At 40.7% G+C, this 25,649-nt stretch overlaps 1 protein-coding gene and 1 pseudogene across 1 annotated transcript; one reads left to right on the forward strand and one right to left on the reverse strand.

Moving 5' to 3' along the window:
* Positions 1 to 1,550: 1,550 nt before the first annotated feature.
* On the reverse strand, positions 1,551 to 24,338 carry LOC139441890 (folylpolyglutamate synthase, mitochondrial-like). The gene is made up of 10 exons (XM_071222639.1): positions 24,269 to 24,338; positions 19,592 to 19,723; positions 18,701 to 18,819; positions 16,838 to 16,967; positions 15,556 to 15,798; positions 15,197 to 15,274; positions 5,468 to 5,606; positions 4,320 to 4,421; positions 4,065 to 4,162; positions 1,551 to 1,607 (listed from the first exon to the last, which is right to left on the reverse strand). The coding sequence occupies exons 1-10, from the start codon at positions 24,314 to 24,316 to the stop codon at positions 1,551 to 1,553; spliced, it is 1,146 nt and encodes a 381-aa protein (XP_071078740.1). The 5' UTR covers positions 24,317 to 24,338.
* Positions 5,904 to 10,988, forward strand: LOC139441907 (uncharacterized; annotated as a pseudogene).
* Positions 24,339 to 25,649: the final 1,311 nt, after the last annotated feature.

The following is a 25,649-nucleotide window of genomic DNA, read 5'->3' on the forward strand; positions in this document are numbered from 1 at the left end:
ATAGAATATACACTCTTCAAAAAAAGAAACGCACAGGTAGATTTTGAGTAAATTTATTGTACCTAATAAAGTCTATATATTTGATTTAATAGCATAGATACAAATATGAAATTTTGGAGCTCGATAGTCACATGTTGTCGTGGTACAAATGCATTGAAAACTGTTCATTGTCATGTCACATAAGGCCAAAAGGTTGCGCTGAACTCAGTATCTTGTTTGACCGCCCCGGCCATCAATCACGGCTCTACATCTCCTCGGCACTGACTGGATAAGTGTACGAATACTGTCCTGCGGAATTCTGCGCCATTCTGCTTGTAACGCGTTAGCCAGTTGTGGGAGTGTCTGCGGCGTGTTCTGACGTTGATGTACATGTCGATCGAGTTCATCCCAGTGGTGTTCGATTCAGTTGAGATCTGGAGATCTCGACGGCCAGGGCAAGTCGTTGATGTTGGCATTATGAAGGTAGTCTACCGTGACACGAGCTGTGTGCTGTGTCCTGTTGAAACAGTTCTCTCTGGCGGTCAATGATTGGATGAAGGTAAGGTTGAAGAAATTGATTCATGTAGCGATTTGCTGTCACATTTCCCTGAACCACAACCAAGTCAGATCTCGTGGTGTAGGATATGGCCCCCAACATAATGACACTACCGCCACCGAAATTGTCGAATTTACGTACACAATGTGGGGCAAAACGCTCATTTCGACGACGATAAACACCTTGTCTTCCATCTCGCCGGTGAAGAAGAAATCCTGAGATTCATCCACACTCGTCTCCAGTTTCTCAAATTCCAAGGCTGTAAGGTATGGTGCCAACGCAAGCGTCGCTGTCGATGGATCTGTTGCAAAACAGGGACGATAACTGGTCTTCTGGGTCGGTTGCCCGCCTCGATGGTTCCTGACAGTCTGGTCCGATATCCTCCTCAAACCATGGATGCGTCCTGCAGTCTCCGTAGCTCAGGCATTGTGATGACGTACATTGTAGGTAGAACAGGCGAATATAGCGATCCTGTGCAGGGGTGGTAACTCACTGTCGGCCGGTTCTCGGGCGGTCTGCAGTGGAATTGAACTGTGTGTATCGGTCCAAAAGGCGGCAAATGGTGCTGTGGTGGACAATGAAGTGGCGTGCAACAGAAGACTGCGATTCCTCTCTTTGGATACGTCCTAGGGCGATGTTCCGATCGACAGCGCTGGGTCTCGGCATTTTCAAACTTGACAAATGTTGACAATTGAATGACAAATTATTGGCTAATGTTTGCCGTTTTAAAGCCACTACCACGAGTTACGAATGTCATAACTTGCAGGTGCATTGAGCTTTACTGTTTTCCTCCTTGTCATTCTTGAACAAGTGTGAAAACAATGCCGTTTAAGACATTGCAAATCGACAATGGCTGCATCTTGACGCACCGTTTGTAGAATATCAACCCACCAACATTTTCCAATAACATATATCATATGATGTTGTCATGTTCAATGAACTACATACTACCTGTGCGTTTCTTTTTTTTAAGAGTGTAAGTAGCAGTCATGAACCCAATAAACAAATACGAGACTCACTCGTGTATAATCGCTTCTGTCTTGGATGCTTCTTGGAACCATTCCATACACTGCTGCCGACACAGAATATGGCATATCAATATGTGGCATCGTCAATACTTCACGGGTATGTTTTGTATTACACTGCTGGCACAGACCATGGTACATCAGAATGATATGATCATCAAGACTTCGCGGCCATGTATAGTATTACATTTCTTTGCTGAAAAAATTACTAATCTCTAGACAAAATCCGTCACTTATTATATATATTATATTATGATGTACGGAGATATTATAATATGTGGCCATATAATTGATTGAGATATTATTATGTTTGGAAATATTTTGAACTATGGAGGGGTTATGATGTAAGGAGATATCATGACATATCAAGATATGATGTACGGAGATATCATGACATATCAAGATATGATGTATGGAGATATCATGACGTATCAAGATATGATGTATGGAGATATGACATATCAAGATATGATGTATGGAGATATCATGACATATTAAGATATGATGTATGGAGATATCATGACATATCAAGATATGATGTATGGAGATATCATGACATATAAAGATATGATGAACGGAGATATTATGACATATCAAGATATGATGTATGGAGATATTATGACATTTCAAGATATGATGTATGGAGATATTATGACATTTCAAGATATGATATACGGAGATAGTATGACATATCAAGATATGATGTATGGAGATATTATGACATATCAAGATATGATATACGGAGATAGTATGACATATCAAGATATGATGTACGGAGATATTATGACATATCAAGATATGATATACGGAGATATTATGACATATCAAGATATGATGTATGGAGATATTATGACATATCAAGATATGATGTATAGAGATATCATGACATATCAAGATATGATGTATGGAGATATCACATATCAAGATAAGATGTATTGAGATATCATGACATATCAAGATATGATGTATGGAGATATTATGACATTTCAAAATATGATGTATGGAGATATTATGACACATCAAGACATGATGTATAGAGATATCATGATATATCAAGATATGATGTACGGAGATATTATGACATATCAAGATATGATATACGGAGATATTATGACATATCAAGATATGATGTATGGAGATATTATGATATATCAAGATATGATGTATAGAGATATCATGACATATCAAGATATGATGTATGGAGATATCACATATCAAGATATGATGTATGGAGATATCATGACATATCAAGATATGATGTATGGAGATATTATGACATTTCAAAATATAATGTATGGAGATATTATGACACATCAAGACATGATGTATAGAGATATCATGATATATCAAGATATGATGTACGGAGATAGTATGACATATCAAGATATAATGTATGGAGATATCATGACATATCAAGATATGATGTATGGAGATATTATGACATATCAAGATATGATATACGGAGACAGTATGACATATCAAGATATGATGTATGGAGATATCATGACATATCAAGATATGATGTATGGAGATATTATGACATATCAAGATATGATATACGGAGATAGTATGACATATCAAGATATGATGTATGGAGATATTATGACATTTCAAGATATGATGTATGGAGATATTATTACACATCAAGACATGATGTATAGAGATATCATGACATATCAAGATTTGATGTATGGGGATATTATGACATATCAAGATATGACGTACGGAGATATTATGACATATCAAGATATGATATATGGAGATATTATGACGTATGGAGTCCTTGGTTCTTAGTAAAGGTGAGAATGATAAGGTGTAGTTACCAATATTAACCTATTGACTCTTAATCAATGACTGGGGGCACGGGTGGCCCAGTCGTCTAAGGCGACGCGATTCGCTGTACAGAGTTGCATCCCTTGGGCACGCCAGAAACCTATGATTGTAGGGTCGAATCCCGGTTCGCCCCTATTATGTTTCTAGGTTTGTCAGCACCATACCCGTGCTGGTGGGTTTCACCGAAGTGGTAAACGTCTGAGACCTGCATCACTTCGGGCTTTCCTCGCACATTAAGCTGACACGCCGTGTTGTAACTGGAATACTGTTAAACCCAACGCACTCACTCACTCACTTAATCAATGACTGGGTGGGTAGAGCGGATTTTACATTACTTTACAATATTTGAGTAGGTCACACACTTAGAAAAAAAAGACTTGACACTGTGACCTCTTTGGACACACACCAACTGCTCGGTGGATCAAGCGGTGGGCCCGAGGCCATGGGGCAGACGAGTAGGTTCCCCTTGCGAATCTGACGTGTAGCATGACGGGGATAAAATGTTGGAATGTCGCACAAAAATTAAATTCGACTTGAAAAGGTCCCTTCTTGACATGCATTAATAATATTTAAAGTTTAGGGACTGGGGCAGTTTTAAGGGAGGTTTGGTTATGAAAAATGCCAAAACTGAAACTACAGTTCGGAAAAGGTTTACTTATCGGTTAGCTCACCTGCACACTCTCCAGTGTGTGAGCTCCGTCCATATAATACGTCACGCCAGGTCGACTCAGTGTGTGGTTACGGCCAGGCCAGTAGCATGCTGACAAACCTGAAACACGATGGAATAAATGTTTTATATTAATATCGATAAAAGATGGAATGAGGAACAATTGCATCAAAGCTTAGTCGACTGGTTTTATATGAATATCTAACTCTCCTTATGTGAAAGTAATATTATCTGCAAATAAAAATGTAAGTCTACAAACCATTTCTCATTTCTTCTGACAGAACAGATCCGGCTAATCTTGGAAGCTCGTCCCAGTCATGTAGATCTGACTGATCGTAAACCCATCGTCTCCTGTACACACCTGCCATAGAGAGTCGGTGAGTGAGTGAGTATGTTTTCACGCCGCTTTGAGCAATACAGTAAAGTACGGTTATAACGAACTCAAAGGGACTACTAATTTTAGTTCGTTATAACCGTAGTTCGTTATAAGCATATATACAGCATAACTGCAGCAAAAAGTCGGGACCAAAAAAGTAAGTTCGTTATATCCGTCAGTTCGTTATAAGCGTGTTCGTTATAACCGTAGTTTACTGTAGTTTGGTAATCACATGTTAACCATGCGAGGGCCCGAACCCGGACCTTCGACGTGAGGGGCGAATGCTTTTAACACCAAGGTAACCAACCGCCCCTCTGACATAGAGAGAACAGTAAGTAGATGGAAGCTTAAAAATGAGAAACTCAATATGAAAATGTTTTGCGGAAATGCAATGCCGCCCCAGACCGATATGGAACTATCCCCAAATCGAGTTTGCCCTCCTTCAACGGCATCCTCAAAACGTTAAAAACACAACGATAAAATCACATTATGGATGCTGTCGAAGCATATGCCAAAAATGGGCCAAAGGAGAAGAACCTGTTGAATGTCTTTCAGAGTGGGTTAAGTCAGTGTGTGATGTTGTCCTTGGTAGAATGCCCAAACTGACAAAGAGGAAACAGAAATTGAGCAAACCCATCCGGCCCCAACCAGCTGTCATCCAACATCTGACTGCCCTGTATGGACAGGTTGTAGTTCCACCTGACAAGGCCTCATATAACATAAGGGGGCACGGGTGGCCCAGTCGTCTAAGGCGCCGCGATTCGGCCTCAGTCCGGACTAGCACAAGCACACACGTCAAACCCCATTTCACCTCAAACCTGTTGGGATTTGAAAACCTATGAGTGGCCCTTTTTTAACTTAATTGTGCAAGGCGACTATGCTTGTTGTAAGAGGCGACTAACAGGATCGGGTGGTCAGGCTGGCTGACTTGGTTGATACATGTTATCGTATCCCAATTGCGTGGATCGGTGCGCATGATGTCAATCACTGGAATATCGCTGAGTGCGGCTTTAAACAACAAAGAAACAAACCTTTATCGTGACTGTCCAGCCATATACGACAAAGCTGTAAGGCAAGTGCGGCGTTCGATCTCTGGACCCTCCCAGCAATACCTAGATGGACTTCTTCCTTTTCACTGTTGTCTGGAGGCGGTGCCACATAAAGACTCGCCTGAAGTGGAAGCATATTTATTCAGTCACTGGTTATGAATACTGTATGACGAACAGCATTAAACGAAAACACAGGTTGTACTGGGGTATGTCTGTTTTCGCGTCCATGGTCATCTCAGTTATATATTTTTGGGGGCCCAAGGCCTTATATATGGGGGTCCACGGCATGAAAATGGGGGTCTAAGGCTTGAATATGTGGGTATAAGGCATGAATATGGGTGTCCAAGCCATGAATATGGAGGTCTAAAGCATGAATATGAGGGTCTAAGGCTTGAATTTGGGGATCCAAGGGATGAATATGGGGGTCCAAGGCATGAATATGGGGGTCCAAGGCTTGAATATGGGGGTCCAAGGCATGAATATGGGGGTCCAAGGCATGAATAATAGGGGTCACACGACCTTTATTTATGTCATATCATTGCGCATAGAAGGCTTAAGCCTACTGTAGATAAGGTACTAGTATTCCAATGTTAGATTGAAGAGAATAACCATTTGACAATCTGAACTTGTATTTCTTATCAGAAGTGCGTTTCTTATTAGAATAGAAATGTCAGTTACGTGTAACATGCAATTGTTATAAGGTCAAAAATGCACCTCAGAAACTAATGATAATAAATAGAACCATTATAGCTGCAATGAGGAGTTGCATTAGATATAGTTCGTGACAGAACTTGTAGTTGGAAAGGAATCAATAGAGAAAAGACATTTCACATTTATCACAAGTGTATTCTGGACATGTCACATTTATCATTGGATTGGTCTCTGGCTATCGGCCATGAGTTAATGAAACAGATGGGGAATTACAAGGTATAAGCCATTGGGAGCTTCGGAGCGAGTCACAAAATCAATAGAGAGATGAGCAATCTGGCACGTAGGCTTTTGGTATTTTTCCGATGGCGACACACATGAGTTCATGGTCAGATGTAAACTTGTAACGAATCAAATGGAGGTATTGAGACATGTGACAAGGACAGGTCAGGCTCGAACACTATGAAATGATACCCTCAACATTAGGAGAGGGGAGCGCGGTTTGCAGTCGATAGAGTCGAATCCCGATCGTTCTAAGTTTCCACCAGATAGTAACGAGCCTGGCCAGTCTGATCCTGTTCTGTATTGATAGATGGGCTGAGAGTAAGTAAAACTATGTGAGTATAAACTGGTGTTGCGTTTCTTTATTATGCGGGTGTGAATGCTGATAGAGACAACTTGGAGTAAGGGTCATTAGGCCAATCACTCCTTGACGGAGCCGAGCCGTGGTGGACAAGGCGAGGGCAATGTCCTGGCTTAATTGACCACAAGGACCAGGAACGGCAATACATTTAGTAACTGTAGCAGGGTCGCACTGGACGCCCGAAAGCAGTTACGACATGGTGGAGTATGCGGGTTTTCTCTTGAACAAAATGTTTAAGACGATCCTATTATTTATTTATCCTATTGTCGTTCCGTGAGTAAAGTCCATGTGTGGGACTTCCCTTCTACCGAGGACACCTTTCTCCGCCCCTCATCCCCTCCCCGCCCGCATCCGCTCCGCTCTTACAGAGATTACGGAAATCCATATGGCAATCGATACTCTGAGCGAACAGTTAGCTACCCTTTTGGCGACACTTATTTTTTCACCCTCCGAGATCAATACTTTTCACTGGAGTCAGAATCAGTATCCCCAATCCCTCGGACCAAATCCTCCCTACCCAACTCGGCAGTGTGAACAGACAAGACAAGAGTTTCAGCACCAGCAGGACCAACAGACATCTTTTTGTCTGACAATTTAAGATGTCAAAAGAGTGTGTAGAGCTCGGTGTCACTCAGGTCCCCCACCCAGCCATGAACAATTATAGTCACAATCTTTCCGGCAACTTTCCCACTGTGCTGAGCAAACCATACTTATTGACTTTGGCCATACTTATTTGACGTCACGTGACCCACCGGTTTCCCATTCTCCATGTTGTAAGCAGCTCAATCTCCTCACGTTTCTACAACTGTGGATTCAGGAGATGCTACTAGATTTCTAAGTTTTGAAGTTTTCAATGTCTGTGGAATGACATCATTTTGCAAAAGTCAGATATGTTACCTCAAATTATTCGTATTTTTTAAATAGAACATTTTTTTAAGTTGTTGCTACTTTACCGTCTCTGATTTTAGGCTGAGATTGTTTCTGATACAACAAAACGCTGTCAAAATTATACTTTGACCGTTCAAAATGGTTCAACAGTTCTTCATTTCTTGGTCAATAGTATTTTCTTACCACTTGTTGCTGGTCAACAAACAGTGACCACAGAACAAGAAGAAATTACTGTTCCCTAGCTCTCAAATATTATAATACCCCCCCCCCCCCCCCCCCCCCCCCCCACCCCCATCAAAAAACAATAAGCTACTTCCCTTTCGCAGGGCAAAAACATGTTACTGATAAGAACGGTGCAGGCAATGATTTCGCCAAGTCAGCTGACGACGACAAGATATCTATTTTGACTGTACCAGACATAGTATCAGATTTGTATGATAGACACTACAGTTCCTTTACCTCTCAGTGTAATCTCAGACCCCACAGAGATTAGTCGATAGCATAAATGCAATATGACGGTTCAAGTGAAATGTAATATTTTACTTACAACCTATCTTGGTATAATGATCACAGAGTATTTAAGTTTTGTCCACGCGAACCGGCTTAAACGGTTTGTCAACCCGAAAGATAGACCAACTAACCCAATCCCAGTTGTTGCTACGGACAACCAAACGATTCTGTCTCAATCTGACAACAATCATACGGAGATGACCACCCCGACGTCTCAGACATTAACCCCCAAGCAGGCACAGAATCCCGACTTTGATTTACAGGAGGATGACGTTTTCATAGTAAAACGAATCTTAGCGCATAAAGTAGTAAATGGAGAAAAGTACTACAAGATTCACTGGGAAAATTTCACTTTACAGGAAGCTACATGGGAACCCGAATCTAATATCCCTCAAGGATTCATTCGTGGTTACATGATACAGAAGTCATTAAAAAGAGAAGCGTAAGCGTTAGAAATTTCAAAAGATATTTTGAATAGTGTTTCAAATTAATTGTTATATTTCGTTTCCTTTTTAGTTCAGGCACTGCAGATTTCGTATTGGAGACGTCTAATATTGATTTTTGCATGTGTTTATTTCAGGTTTAGAATTACATGATGCTATATGCATGGATCACGACTCATATCGATACATGATATAGATCATTTACTACGGTGTTAAGATGATTCAATTGTCACAAGGTTATAGGAAAATACAAACGTGCATATATGTTGAAAATGTGTCTTGTTATCGTAAAATATTGTTTTGAATACTCCGAATACTTGGATTATTTACAGTTATGTGTTGATTGACATTGAAGAATACAAATCAAGTTCATGGGTTATGGCCGCACATGTATTTCGCGGGCCACGAGAATACAAATGAGTTACAATATATGAGAAATGACGACTACGGGTCGCATGGTTATGTGAACTGAATACAGTCATGTGACGTGAAATACAATGACGAGACAATAAATAAACACTATTGTTGGATGCTGCTTACTCGCACGGTTCCCAGTGTGAGATTATATATTACCTACTTGTGACAATTGTTATCATACTTCTAAGATACAGTCAGCGATGTGAAGATTCGAGGTGAATACAGTCAGACAGTTAGTTTCACAAGACATGGAAACCTTCTTTTTTTACGAAACATGAGTGATATATGATATTTAGTTTGAAGTTAATAATTATGTTTATGCACTTATTTCTTTGAATTTTAGAATCCAGAGGCCTCCTCCGACCAGTATGGGTCTTATTCATTGTCATCGCGTTGGTTAGCATCCAGAATCGGGTTAATTCCGTGCATACGGAACTCCGACTTCCATGGGGAGTTGTCTTCGTACATATGTCACGAATCGACATTTCCCAGAATAAATGGATTCATATCTTTCAATATAAATTGCCTGATTTAGATGGAATGGGGAATAGATCAAGATATCGAGTCTTTTGTTCCACATATACTTTGGCTTGTTATACCGTTTCGGCGATGGATGGATATATAGAACAGGCCGAACGAGAGTTGTTCGCGTATTGGACAAATGTCCATAAAGACATTAACCTGTTAATTCCCCATATTAACATTTTTCACAAGGATTCCCGCACTAAACGGGCGATACTTCCTTTTATTGGATCAATAAGTCGTTCGCTGTTTGGTACTGCTACAGTCGAGGATGTTGAACGACTGGCGCGGTATGTTAAACAATTGTCGTTGCATGCTGCTAATACTTCTCGTGCTTTTCAAGTCCAAGTTCGTCAGATGTCGTCATTTATAACTAAAACAAATGAACGCATTTCATCCGCTCTCGCGGGTATTGAAACGAACCATAAAGATATTATACTTGTCACTAAACAAATACAAGATGTGGAGAGATTTATTTTTATCACAATGAAAATCTTGTTAGATCGCCTCACGTTCCTAACTACTATTAGACAAGAAATTGATGAAATGTATTTAGGCATTCAACAGTTAGTTAATCAACGATTGAGTCCATCTTTACTCCCAGTTTCGGAAGTAAAGAGAGCGTTAAAAATGATTCAAAAACGTCTCAATGCAGAATACCCGTTGTTTCACGTTGCACATAAGGATCCAGGTTATTATTATCGGGAACGCACTGTTCACTGTTCCCGGAATTCATATTCAATTTTCATTTCGCTTATTGTTCCTATCCAGACTCAGTCTACTCTCCTTGATGTATATCGAATAAATTCTTTTGGCTTACCATTTAATCAATCAAGTACACATATCACTCAGGTTATGAATTTACCAGATTATCTTGCTGTTTCGGAAGCTAAAGATCAGTATATTGAATTTTCGGCTAGGGATTTTCAAACATCTTATGGTGAACACGAAAAACACTGTCCAATTTTTCACAGTCCGAAACCAAAAACATCGCTCACATGCGCACTTGTTTTGTTTACTAAAGACACACAAGAAATTAAATCCTTGTGTGATACAAAATTCCGATTAAATGGGCTACGTTCAATGGCTCTCGAAATTGAACCAGGCACAGTTCTTTTAACTGGCATAAAAACCATAATACTAACGTGCAAGGGTCGCATTGAGAAGCGTCCAGCTTGTCAGATTTGTATATTTAAAATTCCTTGTTACTGTGCGTTGAAACTGGATGAATTCGACATAGACATGAGAATTCATAAATGTGTGAAAAAGTCAACTGCTTCAAAATTATACCCACCTAATCTTTTACTTTTATCGGAATTTTTTAATGCATCCATCTTAAAAAACATTGATAGTTTACAGCCCCTTCTGAAAGATTCCGCTTTTAAGATCCCACATTTATTAATTGATGATAAAGTTTTCGATGAAATTCGTAGAAAGGACACAGAATTTCAAGTTGATTTACGCCTTATTTTCAAACGTATGAAAAAGGCACAGGTCATTTCGGATAATTTAATTGATGGTAATTGGATGGATTCCCTCCCACCTTACGCTTTAGATGGGGATTTAACCAACCCATATCACTTAACGGCAAGCATCGCCGCGTGTTTATCCCTATTTCTCTTAATAATCGTTCTTTTCTTATGGATTAAAGTTCGACGCTTATTTTTTGCATTGATCTTACTTACAGCAGGCTCCCCAACTGACGGTTTGACAATTTGGAAAACACATCAAACTACACCCTATCCAAATTATCCCCCTCCTTCATTTATGTCGTTGATTAAATCCACTATTTCCATGGATGTTTTTCTGATCATATCGACAGTATTTCTGGTATTCATTTTGCTTTTTCGAAGAATAAAAAAAGTCAATCGACCGGTTACGTCACTGGTTTTACATTTAACAAATTCCTTTGCTTGTCATGAAATTATGGTCTCACAATTTTATCTTTGTCCCCGAGACCTCACGTTAACGGCTGGAAATCCTTTAACTAATTTTCGTATTCAGCGGGTATTCCTCACTTATTATTTACTGTTTGATTGTTACAATTTGCAAATTCCAACCCCGACACAATCTATATATATTTCGGGAAACATTTATGTAAGTTGGCTAATGGCGTTTCGTTTAAAACGATTCCTTCCTTCCACGACAGGTGTTTTTATGGTACTTCAACATTGTGGAGTCGCTTTTCCGTTACCTCTGACATGATTCATATATTAATTGCCATCTGCCATGAGAAGATAAAAATCGAATTTCCTTTATCTAGACAGGCTATTCTTGCCCATCATATTTCATATTCTAATGTCTTTGTTTTAACCATTTTACGGACCAGTTATTTGTGAGTATAATACACGCTTGTCAGGGTACAGCGAGAATGTCAGAATATAAAATGGTTACGAATTTGAAATATTTGATCATATGAGTTATCCCCCTTTACAGATACTGATTTACAAGGAGAAAAGTTTATTTCTACTTATTGCATCTCTTTATTGTGACAAAATTGAATGAATTACTTTTCTGTAGAGACAAGACCTGTATTTGGAATTTGGTTCTCTCATATGATGGTCATCTGATCGTCACTTGGTGACATTACGTTACATTATTCGACTATTGTGTATCTTCTATATTACTTTCTAGGTTCAATTACTATCGGTGTTTCAATGTGTGCTCTCAGTCCATCTCATAATAATTATATATGTTGTTCGTTTTTGTGTTATTAGCTACAAAGCATTTGCTGAATGTTGTTGATTAGAATTTTATGATAGTTAGTCTGTTCAAGCAGTCCATGGGTTTTGCGATTTGATCGTTCTTATTAATGTCTTTTTATGATAATATCTGGCTAAACAATTGGACCTGTAACAATTAATCCAAAAATGCGATTCCTGCCGTTATCATCCTTATATGCAGATATGCATTTGCCAGAAGACTATTATTGTGTATATAGTCTTATTTTTACAGACAGCAGTCTGAGCTGCAGGTGGCACATCTTTCTATGTATTGATATTTCTATAATTGGTATGGTATTAGTCACTTGTTGTTCGTGAATTACCAGTATTTTTAAGTGTTGTAGATGATGGCCGTACCCCATTCTAAAGGGCGGAGAGTCAAGCACTTCCCCCGCTGTCGTCTGGTCCACGACAAATAATTATTCTGGCTCCTGGCTACACGCTTGCTGTCGAGGATGCACGCTGTCCTATCACCTCTGCCGCTAGACACAAAACGCAGGCAACAGAGAGTTATCTGTCAGCACCCCGACGTCTGCATCTACAGGTGCTCACGACGACCGCATACACACTGTAACTCTATCGGCATCCAACATCTTTAGAGAGCGACCAGTCAACACTCAAGCAGTGTCAAGAAAAGTCGACCTCTCGCTTTGTCACCCTAGCCGAGGACCTGACTGTGTGCATAGACCGCGTGTTTTCAAGGATTCAAGAACGTTGGACAGCGTTTCGCCAATTGACTTTACGAAACAAGACAGGAGCCAGTGAATTGGATTGGGACCAGCGACAAATGAACTTTCGTGAATGGTGGTGCCATATTGTGGCCATGTGCAGTGACATTTGACTTTTATGCATCGCTATTAATTAATTCTACATGGTATTTGAATAATATTTCATGGTGTTTATGCTTTGTGGTTATACGAAACAACACAGGATCATTAACTTATTCTTTACCAGGTAAATACATTTTTAACTGTAAAAGTATTCGTTGTTTTCGAAATCGTTATAACATTTGAAAATTGATTACAATTTAATATATGGAATGATCAATCCTGTTTTACTTCCATTATGTTTATTGTGATTGTATTTTATATATCAGACCGGAACTCATGCTTAGATCTTCCGAGCTGTGGGCAGCTCTTGTCCACAGGCGGAGGATGTTATAAGGTCAAAAATGCATCTCAGAAACTAATGATAATAAATAGAACCATTATAGCTGCAATGAGGAGTTGCATTAGATATAGTTCGTGACAGAACTTGTAGTTGGAAAGGAATCAATAGAGAAAAGACATTTCACATTTATCACAAGTGTATTCTGGACATGTCACATTTATCATTGGATTGGTCTCTGGCTATCGGCCATGAGTTAATGAAACAGATGGGGAATTACAAGGTATAAGCCATTGGGAGCTTCGGAGCGAGTCACAAAATCAATAGAGAGATGAGCAATCTGGCACGTAGGCTTTTGGTATTTTTCCGATGGCGACACACATGAGTTCATGGTCAGATCTAAACTTGTAACGAATCAAATGGAGGTATTGAGACATGTGACAAGGACAGGTCAGGCTCGAATACTATGAAATGATACCCTCAACATTAGGAGAGGGGAGCGCGGTTTGCAGTCGATCGAGTCGAATCCCGATCGTTCTAAGTTTCCACCAGATAGTAACGAGCCTGGCCAGTCTGATCCTGTTCTGTATTGATAGATGGGCTGAGAGTAAGTAAAACTATGTGAGTATAAACTGGTGTTGCGTTTCTTTATTATGCGGGTGTGAATGCTGATAGAGACAACTTGGAGCAAGGGTCATTAGGCCAATCACTCCTTGACGGAGCCGAGCCGTGGTGGACAAGGCGAGGGCAATGTCCTGGCTTAATTGACCACAAGGACCAGGAACGGCAATACATTTAGTAACTGTAGCAGGGTCGCACTGGACGCCCGAAAGCAGTTACGACACAATCTACAATTTTGATAAATATTACTCTTTTTGGTAAAAAGTAATCTGTTCCAGAAAATGATTGAAAAAAACCAATTGGAACTTTCGCTGGACATGATGGAAAACAAAGGCGACAAAAAACTTTCCATATTCATAAGACATTTCTGCCCAAACCAGAGTCGATTGTACAATTCCGACTTTATCATGAGCATGTGTTTAGTTCAAATCTGTCAAATAGTGATAATACAAGGTGTTCGAGAAGGTGAGCGTATCCTGCCGAACCAGTGGCACCCATCACAAACACATGCAAAGGCAAGTCAAGTGTTTGCCTGAGAAAAAACACCGCAACATGTGGTACAAGTCAAAAATAGGAAGTGTATCGGACATATTTTTTTTCACTGATGCGTTAAATTTCGAAATGTTCTCCTCGTGTCTACTATGAACCCTTTGAAAGCTTTTATGAGGCCTTGAATGTTGTAACCGTGACCAAACAACTTCTGAGTTGTATGACGCTCTTTGAAATCTCAAATACTTTCTGTGAATAAAAAGAAAGTCCTTCCTTGTTTGTATTAAGGGTTATGGTTGTTCGCTGAGACAGGGATTAGGCCGTACATTTGCTCGATCCAGCAATATATCTCTCTTTGCATGGGCAGCATACCCGTGCTCGTGGGTTTCATCGAAGTGGTAAACGTCTGAGACCAGCATCACTTCGGGCTTTCCTCCCACATTAAGCTGACACGCCGTGATATAACTGGAATACTGTTAAAAGCGGCGTTAAACCCAACTCACTCACTCACTCTTTGTTCGGACTTTGATGGAGCTTTGGAATCCAGTACAAAAGCGGAATGGTAATGTCTTCAAAATTACGTTCTGAAAGGTCTTTCTTTTGACTCCTTCTTTCGGAGAAAACAGAATGTGTGTGTTGAAGCGCTGATTAAACCAATATTCCTCATGTCTGCAACACCAAATACTCATTATCAGCCTACCCCTTTCTCTCTCGCTTTGTGGAACAGCACCATCATGGCATCTGCTGGCTGCATCACTATGACAGCTGGTACATTACGCTGTAACCATGGTAACAACATTAGATTACAATTGCATAATTTACAGGATTTGGGCATTATTTCATACATGCATACATGCATACATGCTCACAATCATACATGCTCACATGCTCATAATTCTACAGTGGACCATTTCCAGCAGATGTTTCTGATTGTTATGAAGTGGGTGTTGGATATATTTTATAATAAATATTTATATTTAATATTAAATGATGCTTGAAACTAGTAAAGACCACTTTATTTTTAAAACGGCTGTGAAAGTTTACATTTGAAAATATTACTTTGAAAATCCCTGCTTTCTGCCAAGCAATCTTGTCTATTGTGTCTCCAAGGACTTCAGTGTGATCTAATCCAAGGGAGGTAACTCCACACACAACTGGGGATTGGAGGAAATTGGTAGAATCATATTCTCCACCCATGCCGACTTCAAAAATGGCCACATCAACATCCTCCTCGAGGAACATGTGGCACGCCATGACGGTGAGGAAGGAGAAATAGTCAGGCATCGGACAGTCTTCGGATTCCTGAAGAGAAATAAGCCATTTGTACGACATGTGATACACACCTGCATTGAAACATTGACACTGGCGGCACTTCATTTCATATTATCTGTTAAACTCAGAAGTATATATGGCCCGGATTGTCCGCGGAAATTGTGCTCAAACCTTCTGAAACTTGAGTTCAAAGCTTTTCAAAGTTGATGACAAATATCGACAAAACTGAGTAACGGCTACATTCGTCCATTATGGCGTCAGCAACATGGCTGAAAAGTAAAACAATCAATCGCGGTATTTTATTTTCGCATGTCATTATTACGAGCCCAATGTTGACTGTGTGACGAATGGCGGATGTTGCTTGCATTAAGTAGATGTCAAATTAAGAAGGTGTTTTGCACACTTTCCGAAGTCTCCTCTGCGTCTGTGTTGTTTTTACATTTCCGATATGACAAATACTCAATGCGTGTGCCTCAATGCAATGATCGTTTACGCGCTATAAATCCATTGGAGTGTTAGGTGATTTATTTGATATCTCTCTGCATTCTGCTCAACAGAGAGCGGTCGGGTAGCCTAGTGGTTAAAGCGTTCGCTCGTCACGCCGAAGACCCGGGTTCGATTACCGACATGGGTACAATGTGTGAAGCCCATTTCTGGTGTCCCCCGCCGTGATATTGCAGGAATATTGCTAAAAGCGGCGTAAAACCATACTCACTCACTGTTCAACAGGCGGTTCAGTGTCAGTGAAGAATTCAACGTCATCAATTCTATCATTACGTTATAACAATCTCGAGTGACGTCATGCCTGTCACACAACGCTGCGAATAGCAGCGAGATTACTGATACGGCTTTTAAACACTTCACTTACCCGAGTACCTTTAATAGGAAGCTTTTGATAATTAAGGACTGCTAGCCTAATATAAATGTCGATGAAAATTGTGGTTTCAGATTTTCAGATGTTATCAAATGAAATTTCCGGATATTTTACACGCAAATCAACATCACAGGGTCTCAAAGAATAATGTTATCATATCGCGTAAGAAATGGTCTGGATTCTGCGAATACCTACACCTTCAACCTGTGGTTTGGTGGCTTCCAGCTTGTTGTACACTTCCCAGAAGCATTGGCAGAACAAGTCCTCAGAAACAGGATTCCCATTCAGGCGGAACCGCTCATGGATTGTTACTAGGTGTGGAGAGCTGAAACCATGGCAACGCCTGATTTTATACCAGTATATTGTTACAGGCAGTGTATTTTATTGTTTAACAATGCTAGTAACTGTTATATTGTTTCAATTGAGATTCAGTTGACGCTCATTCCATTGTGTTTGGCCATAAGCTTGACCATTGTCGCCGGTGGGTGAATATAGATATTATTATCACTGACTTTTGCTATCACCACTGTATTTTTGTATTTGATACTGACCACTGCCATCATATTATTTATTGCAATTGAATATTGTACTACCACTCTATTGTTTACTGACATTGTAATTGCTGTGCAGTAATTTGTATTGATATGTAAACTTAGTGAATTTTGTAATACATTTGTTGAGTGTATACCGCTTGTTGTTTGTTTGTTGGTTTCACACTAAGTTCTATTACGTACTGATTTCTGGATTAACATATTGTTTCAATTTGGGAATCGACACGTAACACGCAACAATACATATATAAATATTGTTGCGTGTTACGTGTATATATTAACAAAGGAAAGCACCGTCCTTTCTATATTTCCTGGGGGGCACAGGTGGCCCAGTCGTCTAAGGCGCCGCGATTCGCTGTGCAGAGTGGCGTCCCTTGGGCATGCCAGGATCCTATGATTGTGGGTTCAGAATCCCGGTTCACCCCGATTATGTTTCTAGGTTTGTCAGCACCTTACCCGTGCTCGTGGGTTTCACCGAAGTGGTAAACGTCTGTGACCTGCATCACTTCGGGCTTTCCTCCCACATTAAGCTGACACGCCGTGATATAACTGGAATAATGTTAAAAGCGGCGTTAAATCCACTCAATCACTCACTCACTCTGATTCTTCGCCTTATAAACTGCCGGTCAAAATAAAGTACACTCCCGTTACTCACCCACTCTTTATTTTCTTATATCCCGAACTGCCACGTGTCTATTGGAAATACCTACATGTAGCATTGATCATATTTTGATAACTGTCTAATATCACGGATACTGGTGTACACTACACGTTTCTCCAAATGGCCACAAGTACTGAGTCATATCATGTGATGCAAAAAACAGACAGACCTAAGATTTGGTTGGTTGGTTGGTTGGTTTGTTGTTTAGCAATATTCCAGCTATATGACGGAGGTCTGTAAATAATCGAGTCTGGACCAGACAATCCAGTGATTGATATCATGAGCATCGATCCACGCAATTGGGATCGATGACCGTGCATCAACCAAGTCAGCGAGCCTGACCACCCGATCCCGTCAGTCGCCTTTTACGACAAGCATAGTCGCCTTTTACGGCAAGCATGGGTTGTTGAAGACCTATTCTACCCCGGATCTTCACGGGTCGACAGACCAAAGAAGGAAGTTGTAAAGTTACTATTGTCATTAAAAAGTTACAAAACATGTCATTAGTTTATCGACTTTGGCTTCTGTATTTCTACAATATGAATGTCATATTGTAAAAAATACAAAACTAATATATTTCGTCAGAAATGTAACACAGATGCATTTTAAAAATGGCTTTTAAAAATGGAAATATATAGTAATTGTTGTTCACTTCTTTCCGAGGCGTATTTACATCAATATAATGGCATCACGTTATTAGTAACAAAACCAAAATGTTCTAAACAGAATAAATATATAAGGTTACATTCCACAATGTTTTCAACGTACAGGTGTCCAAAAATATTAACACTGTTTAATATTTGTCCTCCTTTTTTTAATTTCAAAGTTTGGGTTCGCATTTAGTACCTGAACATGCCTGTCTTGTAGCCATGGTGACGAAGAATGCTCTCGCAGAAAGCGCAAGTTGACCCTTTGCCCTTTGTGCCGCTGACATGAATGACACGCAGTCTTTCAACGTCATCCACCTGTGAATAAAATATGATTGTTGTTGTTTTCACTTCAGCATCAATGGTTCGAACTGTTATACCATGATTGAAACATTTACACAGAGCCAAACAGAGTACTTGTTTGTTGTTTAACGCCGCACTCAGCAATATTCCAGCTTTATGACGGCAGTCTGTAAATAATCGAGTCTGGAACAGACAATCCAGTGATTGACATCATGAGCAACAATCCGTGCAATGGGGATACGATGAGATGCATCAACCAAGTCAGCGAGCCTGACCACCCGATCCCGTTAGTCGCCTCTTACGACAAGAACAGTCATCTTTTACGGCAAGCATGGGTTGCTGAAGACCTATTTTACCCCGGATCTTCACGTGTGTTATGTTTGAAGTACTCCAACGAAGGTAAGGTCCAATGCCGATGGTTTGTTTGATGTTTAACGCCGCGCTCAGCAATATTCCAGAAGTACCATGTCAGTATTGAAGCTAGGTGTGATTCCACTATATCCCAAATTGCGCGGATCGATGTTCGTGATATCAATCACCTGATTGCCTGGTCCAGACACAATTATTTACACTAAATAATCGAGTCTGGACCAGACAATCCAGTGATTGACATCATGCGCATCGATCTACGCAATTGGGATACGATGACATGCATCCTCAACCAAGTCAGAGAGCCTGACCACCCAATCCCGTTAGTCGCCTCTTACGGCAAGCATAGGTTGCTGAAGACCTTTTCTACCCCGGATCTTCACGAGTCATGTGATTTGTATCTTAATGTTACACTTACCTTGATATCACATCGGTTCAAGTAACTGATCATATGCTGTGTGTTGAGACGACAGTGGGCGTCTCCTGCAGTGACTATTTTGGCTATAACATCAGAATTTGTCCGAAGCGTGTCCAATGCCTTCATTGTGTCCTGCGAATGAAATAACCAAACATGAAGAATGAATGAAGAAACCAAACAAACATACACCTGGGACAAAGACACCTTTTATTTATGTTCAGATATTCCGAACTTCCATGCATCTAGTCCTGTGAAGATCCGCGTTGGAACAGGTCTTCAGCAACTCATGCTTGTGATAAGAGGCGACCATGCTTGTTAGAGGCGACTAACGGGATCGGGTGGTCAGGCTCGATGACTTGGTTGATACATGTCATCGTATCCCAATTGCGTTTGATCGATGCTCATAATGTCAACCACAGGATTGTCTCGTCCAGGCTCCTTTATTTACAGACAGCCGTCATATACTGGAATATTGCTGAATGCGGCGTTAAAAAACAAACAAACAAAACTTTTGGAAATATCGACATATAAAATTGACATCATTTTGATGCCTGATAAACATTGTATGTTCCTCCAGATGGTCGTGGGGTGCACGGGTGGCCCAGTCGTCTGAGGCGCCGCGATTCGCTGTGAAGAGTTGCGTCCCTTGGGCACGCCAGAAACGAATCTCGGTTCGTCCCGATTATGTTTCTGGCTTTGTCAGCACCATACCCGTGCTCGTGGGTTTCACCGAAGTGGTAAACGTCTGAGACCTGCATCACTTCGGGCTTCCCTCCCACATTAAGCTGACACGCCGTGATATAACTGTCATACTGTTAAAAGCGGCGTTAAACCCAACTCACTCACTCAATCACTCACTCACTCCAGATGGTCGCAATCATATGATAAACAGTCACCGCAACACTGCAAACTGAAGGTTCAAAACACAACTATGATGCCCGTATTAAATACATCACCATCGAATAACCATTTCTTGTTTTAGCCACCATCAAACACGGGAGTGTACTTTATTTGGACCGGCAGTTTATAAGGCGAAGAATCAGAGTGAGTGAGTGAGTGAGTGGGTTTAACGCCGATTTTAACATTATTCCAGTTATATCACGGCGTGTCAGCTTAATGTGGGAGGATAGCCCGAAGTGATGCAGGTCTCGGACGTTTACCACTTCGACGAAACCCATGAGCACGGGTATGGTGCTGACAAACCTAGAAACATAATCGGGCGAACCGGGATTCGAAACCCACAATCATAGGTTTTTGGAGTGCCCAAGGGACGCAACTCTGCACAGCGAATCGCGGCGCCTCAGACGACTGGGCCACCCGTGCCCCCGCGAAGAATCAGAGGAGAGGGTAGGGCAGTTAAATAACTGTTTTCATGGTACAGTTACACAATAAGTCATGACATAATCGATTTTTCTTTGTGTATTTCAATGAATATCAAAGGCGTATATAGCATTCTAAAAGGGAGGGATCCAAAATACTGGACCCCTTGGACCCCACCTCTGGATCCGCCTATGAGTGTGCCAAACAAATGATAAAGGAAACATGTTTCGTCGGAAAATAAATACAAAATACAATATACACAATAGCTGTTAAATCCGGAAACAAAAGAAGTGTTTATTTATTTTACAGGGACATAGTTGTCCGCTAAATATGTCATGTATCTCTTGATGTTCAAATATTAACTAAACCATAGTCTAGTCACTGTGGAATGTGGTCACGTCCTCTAAAACGCCGCAATTCGTTGATAAGAGTTGTGTCCCTTGTGCAACCAGAATCCTATGATCGTAGGTTCGAATTCTAGATTCGCCATGATTATGGATATTGCTTTTCAGCACCATATCCCTGCTCGTGGGTTTCACCAGGCATTAAACGTGTAGGACCTGCATCGCTTCAGGCCGCAGCTTCTTTTCATATCAAGCTGACAAGCTATTACATAACTGGAATATTGTTCAAAACCGGAGTTTGCGAACAGGATAATGTTATGGTGTTAGGACTTTCTGTTTTCTGAGGTAAAAGTTAAAGATATGAGCGGAACGAAATAAATGAATGTTTTTTATTGATCACAAGACCTCACGTGATTACTTCAACAGGTTCTATTTTTGTAATGTTTCCGAGTTCAAATATTGAACCACAACTCATTAACAAACAATAACGCGTAGTATTCAGTACGATATTATTTCCGTGTCACATAAAACGTGTTAAAACCCACCAAGCGGCGATAGAGATACTTTCCCCGTCCGTCCGTCCGTCCGTCCGTCCGTCCGTCTCATTTAGTTTCCTGAACTTCTCATTAACTGTGCAATATTTCTTCGTAAAATAATTGCTGTACAACTGGAGAACGGGTTCCCTTTTGCTATTTGTACATTTGAGTTTTCGTTTTTTGTTTTTTCAAGGCCACCAATCGGACAATTGGAATGTTGAAATTAGAATATTTCTTTTCCAGAGCATAACCCTTCAGCTGTGCGTATTCTGTATTAATTGTGAAACTTTGTATAATCATCAGGTGAGTGCTGAGCTGGTGCCCTTTAATATTCATGAATATAGCACTTTTGTAGATTTTGCGCAATTTCAAGGAAGCAAATTAGCTCGTTTCAAGAACATAATTAAGTCACAAAAGGTTTTCATTTTTTATATTTTGTTTTGTGTAAGTAATGTTAGTGGTTTTAGAAACAGTTGTAAATGTATTTGTGCTAATTGTCGGGTGAAGGAGGTGATTACACAACTGGTACAAAATACCATGTGCTACCCGAGGCAGATTTGAACCGCGGTCGACAACAGCGACTGAATGGAATTTAGAGTTATGCGCCCCTGGTTGTACAGATAAGATGACAGGGTTGTTCGTTCGAGAAGTTTCTGGATGGGGCAGTTTCTAGAAGGCTGGACGTGCCTATATATGAGCTACAATGGGGCGATTCGAGGTCTTTTCGACTTGACTTGTTTTTGTTTTTTCATCTACATGCCAATTACGGTTTGGCTAGCTATTGGGAACACTGAATGCATGCCAGCTTCCAACGCTATTCTGGATTCAAGAACGGTGACAGGCCTGTTTCAAGATATTGGACAGTGACACATTTCTGGACATTTGGTCTGTGCAGGGTCTGCAACTGAAGTGACCCATCGCAAATACATTTCATCTGAAACAGCGTTTAACGTAATTTATTGATTATTCAATCATCCTGTGCGGCTATACACGGAAATTATAGCTTAACCATCCTCTGTAGCGTCTGTCGCCCCGTCAAAGTGTTTTCTCTCAATTTTAAATGGACCAGTTTACCACAGCGCCCATTATTTCTAAACATTTTGTTGTAGAAACTAGAATTCCGCAGAAAATACATGTACATCAAGTTAGTAGGTTAAAAAAGGCATCCATGGAATATGTGTTTGTGTCTGAGACCTGCATCACTTCGGGCTTTTTTCCTTCGTTAAACTGACACGCCGTGATATGACCGGAATACTGTCAAAATATTGGTTTTGAGAAAAACTGAAAATTTCAATTTTAAAAGTAATTGAAATGTGTAAAGAAATGGCACTGAGTCTACAGTTTGACCGATTATCCTGCACCAAATATATTTGACAGAATAGCATTTCTAAGTCGTATGTTCTTTCAAAATCTCCTTCCCCATCGCGACCCGTGAAGATTCCGGGGTAGAATAGGTCTTCAGCAACCCATGCTTGCCGTAAAAGGTGACTGTGCTTGTCGTAAAAGGCGACTAACGGGATCGGGTGGTCAGGCTCGCTGACTTGGTTTATGCATGTCATCGATCCCAATTGCGTGGATCGATGCTCATGATATCTATCACTGGATTGTCTGTTCCAGACTCGATTATTTACAGACCGCCGTCATATAGCTGGAATATTGCTGAGTGCGGCGTTTAACAACAAACCAACCAACCAACCAACCTTCCCCATCGCGAGCATCACAATACAATGAAGTCTGTGTTTCTCTTTCGATTCATATCAGGTCGTCAAATTCGGACTTCCCGTCTCATGTCACGAGACCTTTAATGAAATAGGACCGCCTCCGTGGTCTAGTGGTAGGTCCGGGATTCGATCCCCGGCCACGTGATACTAAAAGACGTTAAAAGATGGTACTTGTTGCTACCCTGTCAGGCGCTCGGCATTAAGGGACTAAAACAAGGACTGGTCGGCTCGGAGTCAGTATACTGTGTCTGAGTGGGGTATTCATGTTAAACTGCGGCATGGTATCTCAGTGAGCTAGCACTATAAATCGGCGTCAGCCCTGTCTAGTACAAGCAGCCACACACACAAACACACACGTGCATGCACGTCGCTATAGAAGTAAATAATAGAAGCAATTATCTTGGACCCGACGTTAAACCCAATTTCACCTCACCAACCTTATTGAAATAGATCCGAGTGGACATATTCTAACCCCCGACCATGTGTTGCTATAGCAGTGATTGTTCGGCCATTTCACTCCCACAACAGATGATAAATAATAACGTGGTTAATAGCCTAAAGCGAATAACAAGTTTGCATCAACCAATTAATATCAATTAATACGTCTATTGTAACTGTAAAACCATGCTATTACATCGTGTAATGGTGTGACGTATGATCACGCGAAAACTATTTCTGTATAGAATAGACTTCCTGAATTGTTGTGGTTACAAATTCTTATTCAACTTGTACAGTAATGTTTAAAACATTCCTTACCATGTTGTAGCAGGGCGAAAACATATCTCCTGTGATTTGTACACACATGCGTACATAATTAATCCTTATGTGTAACGACTTTTCCGTGGAAATGAAACTACGGTGACGTCAGAGGGGAACCCCTGATGTCGCGGTTGGCACTATCGATTGCGTCCGGGCGAAATGTGTAATTTCCGCAGTCGGTTTCATTTTGAAGTAGCATCGTATTTAGACATTATCAGTGTTTACAAAAGATATAAGAATTTCCAGCTACTCGCACGAGCGCTCGTCGCGTTATAGTTAGAACACACCCCAGCTACAAAAGAGGACATATCAACAACGGACGGATTGCCAAGTACATCCGGGTCAAATCTAGTTTGTTTACTGACTGGACCCTGGTGGTTTGTTTATAATATTTGTTTGTTGTTTAACGCCGCACTCAGCAAAAAGATATCTGGGCAGTCTGTAACTAATAGAGTCTGGACCAGACAATCCAGTGATTGACATCATTAGCATCGATCCACGCAATTGGGATACGATGACATGCATCAACCGACGTAGAAGAAGACGACCATTATATAAACATTTTTACAAACTGGATCGGGGGGTGAGGCTCACTGACTTGGTTGATGCATGTCATCGTATGGGTACAATGTGTAAAGCCCATTTTATGGTGTCTCGGTTTGGTTTTGAATTTTCTGAAATTGTTTCACCGCAGAGCCTGTAAAATGTGACCGGCGACACATCGAGTCGATATGCCAACACTAAACTGCCGCACTTCTTGAACCCAACACGATTGCTGAGTCAAAATGTTAGTCGGCAGTATTTCAGCCATATGACTAGCGCTCGTCACGCCGAAGACCCGACTTCGATTCCCGAAATGGGTACAATGTGTGAAGCCCATTGCTGGCGTCCCCCGCCTGTCCCGAGGTGATGACCTCACATCGTCCCGTGCATTCTCCCAAGTGCAAATGTCACCTAGTTGGTCTCAAAGTATTGCTGTTATTGGACTTAATTGGCATGCGTTGATGGGGTAGCAATTTAGGATATTTAATGGATTATATTTGCTTGGAAACATGATGGACAAGTTGAGAGCTATGTAACGGGATGAGTATTGGAAGGTTGCGGTTTCGGAATCCAGAAGTTCTACAGATGGTTTCTTGAGGTAGAATTTATCTCCACTGATGACGTATATGAATCTGCACTTTTGAATGTTGCGTTATGTCTTGCTACGAACCCGTTACACTTAGGCAAGATGGGCACAACAGGGTTGAGCTCACAATGTCTGACTGCCGTACGTAAGACAACGTAACCGTGTTGTGTCGCCAGCACATATGTCTTGTACTTTACTGGTTTCTTATTCAGCCGAATTTTCTCCATGAGTTGAACTTTCGTTTCATAT

Source organism: Haliotis cracherodii, unplaced genomic scaffold (genome assembly GCF_022045235.1).
Source record: "Haliotis cracherodii isolate W230 unplaced genomic scaffold, xgHalCrac1.p SCAF_48, whole genome shotgun sequence".
Lineage (NCBI taxonomy): Eukaryota > Metazoa > Mollusca > Gastropoda > Lepetellida > Haliotidae > Haliotis > Haliotis cracherodii.

What these genes read in the sequence shown, in the direction of transcription:
- LOC139441890 (XM_071222639.1), bottom strand. Translation starts at nt 24,316, where the DNA reads ATGTGTGTACAAATCACAGGAGATATGTTTTCGCCCTGCTACAACATG. An exon ending in TGAACCGATGTGATATCAAG is followed by an intron (nt 18,820 to 19,591) that starts GTAAGTGTAACA and finishes TTTTATTCACAG; the next exon opens with GTGGATGACGTTGAAAGACT. An exon ending in TACAAGACAGGCATGTTCAG is followed by an intron (nt 16,968 to 18,700) that starts GTACTAAATGCG and finishes CCATGGTTTCAG; the next exon opens with CTCTCCACACCTAGTAACAA.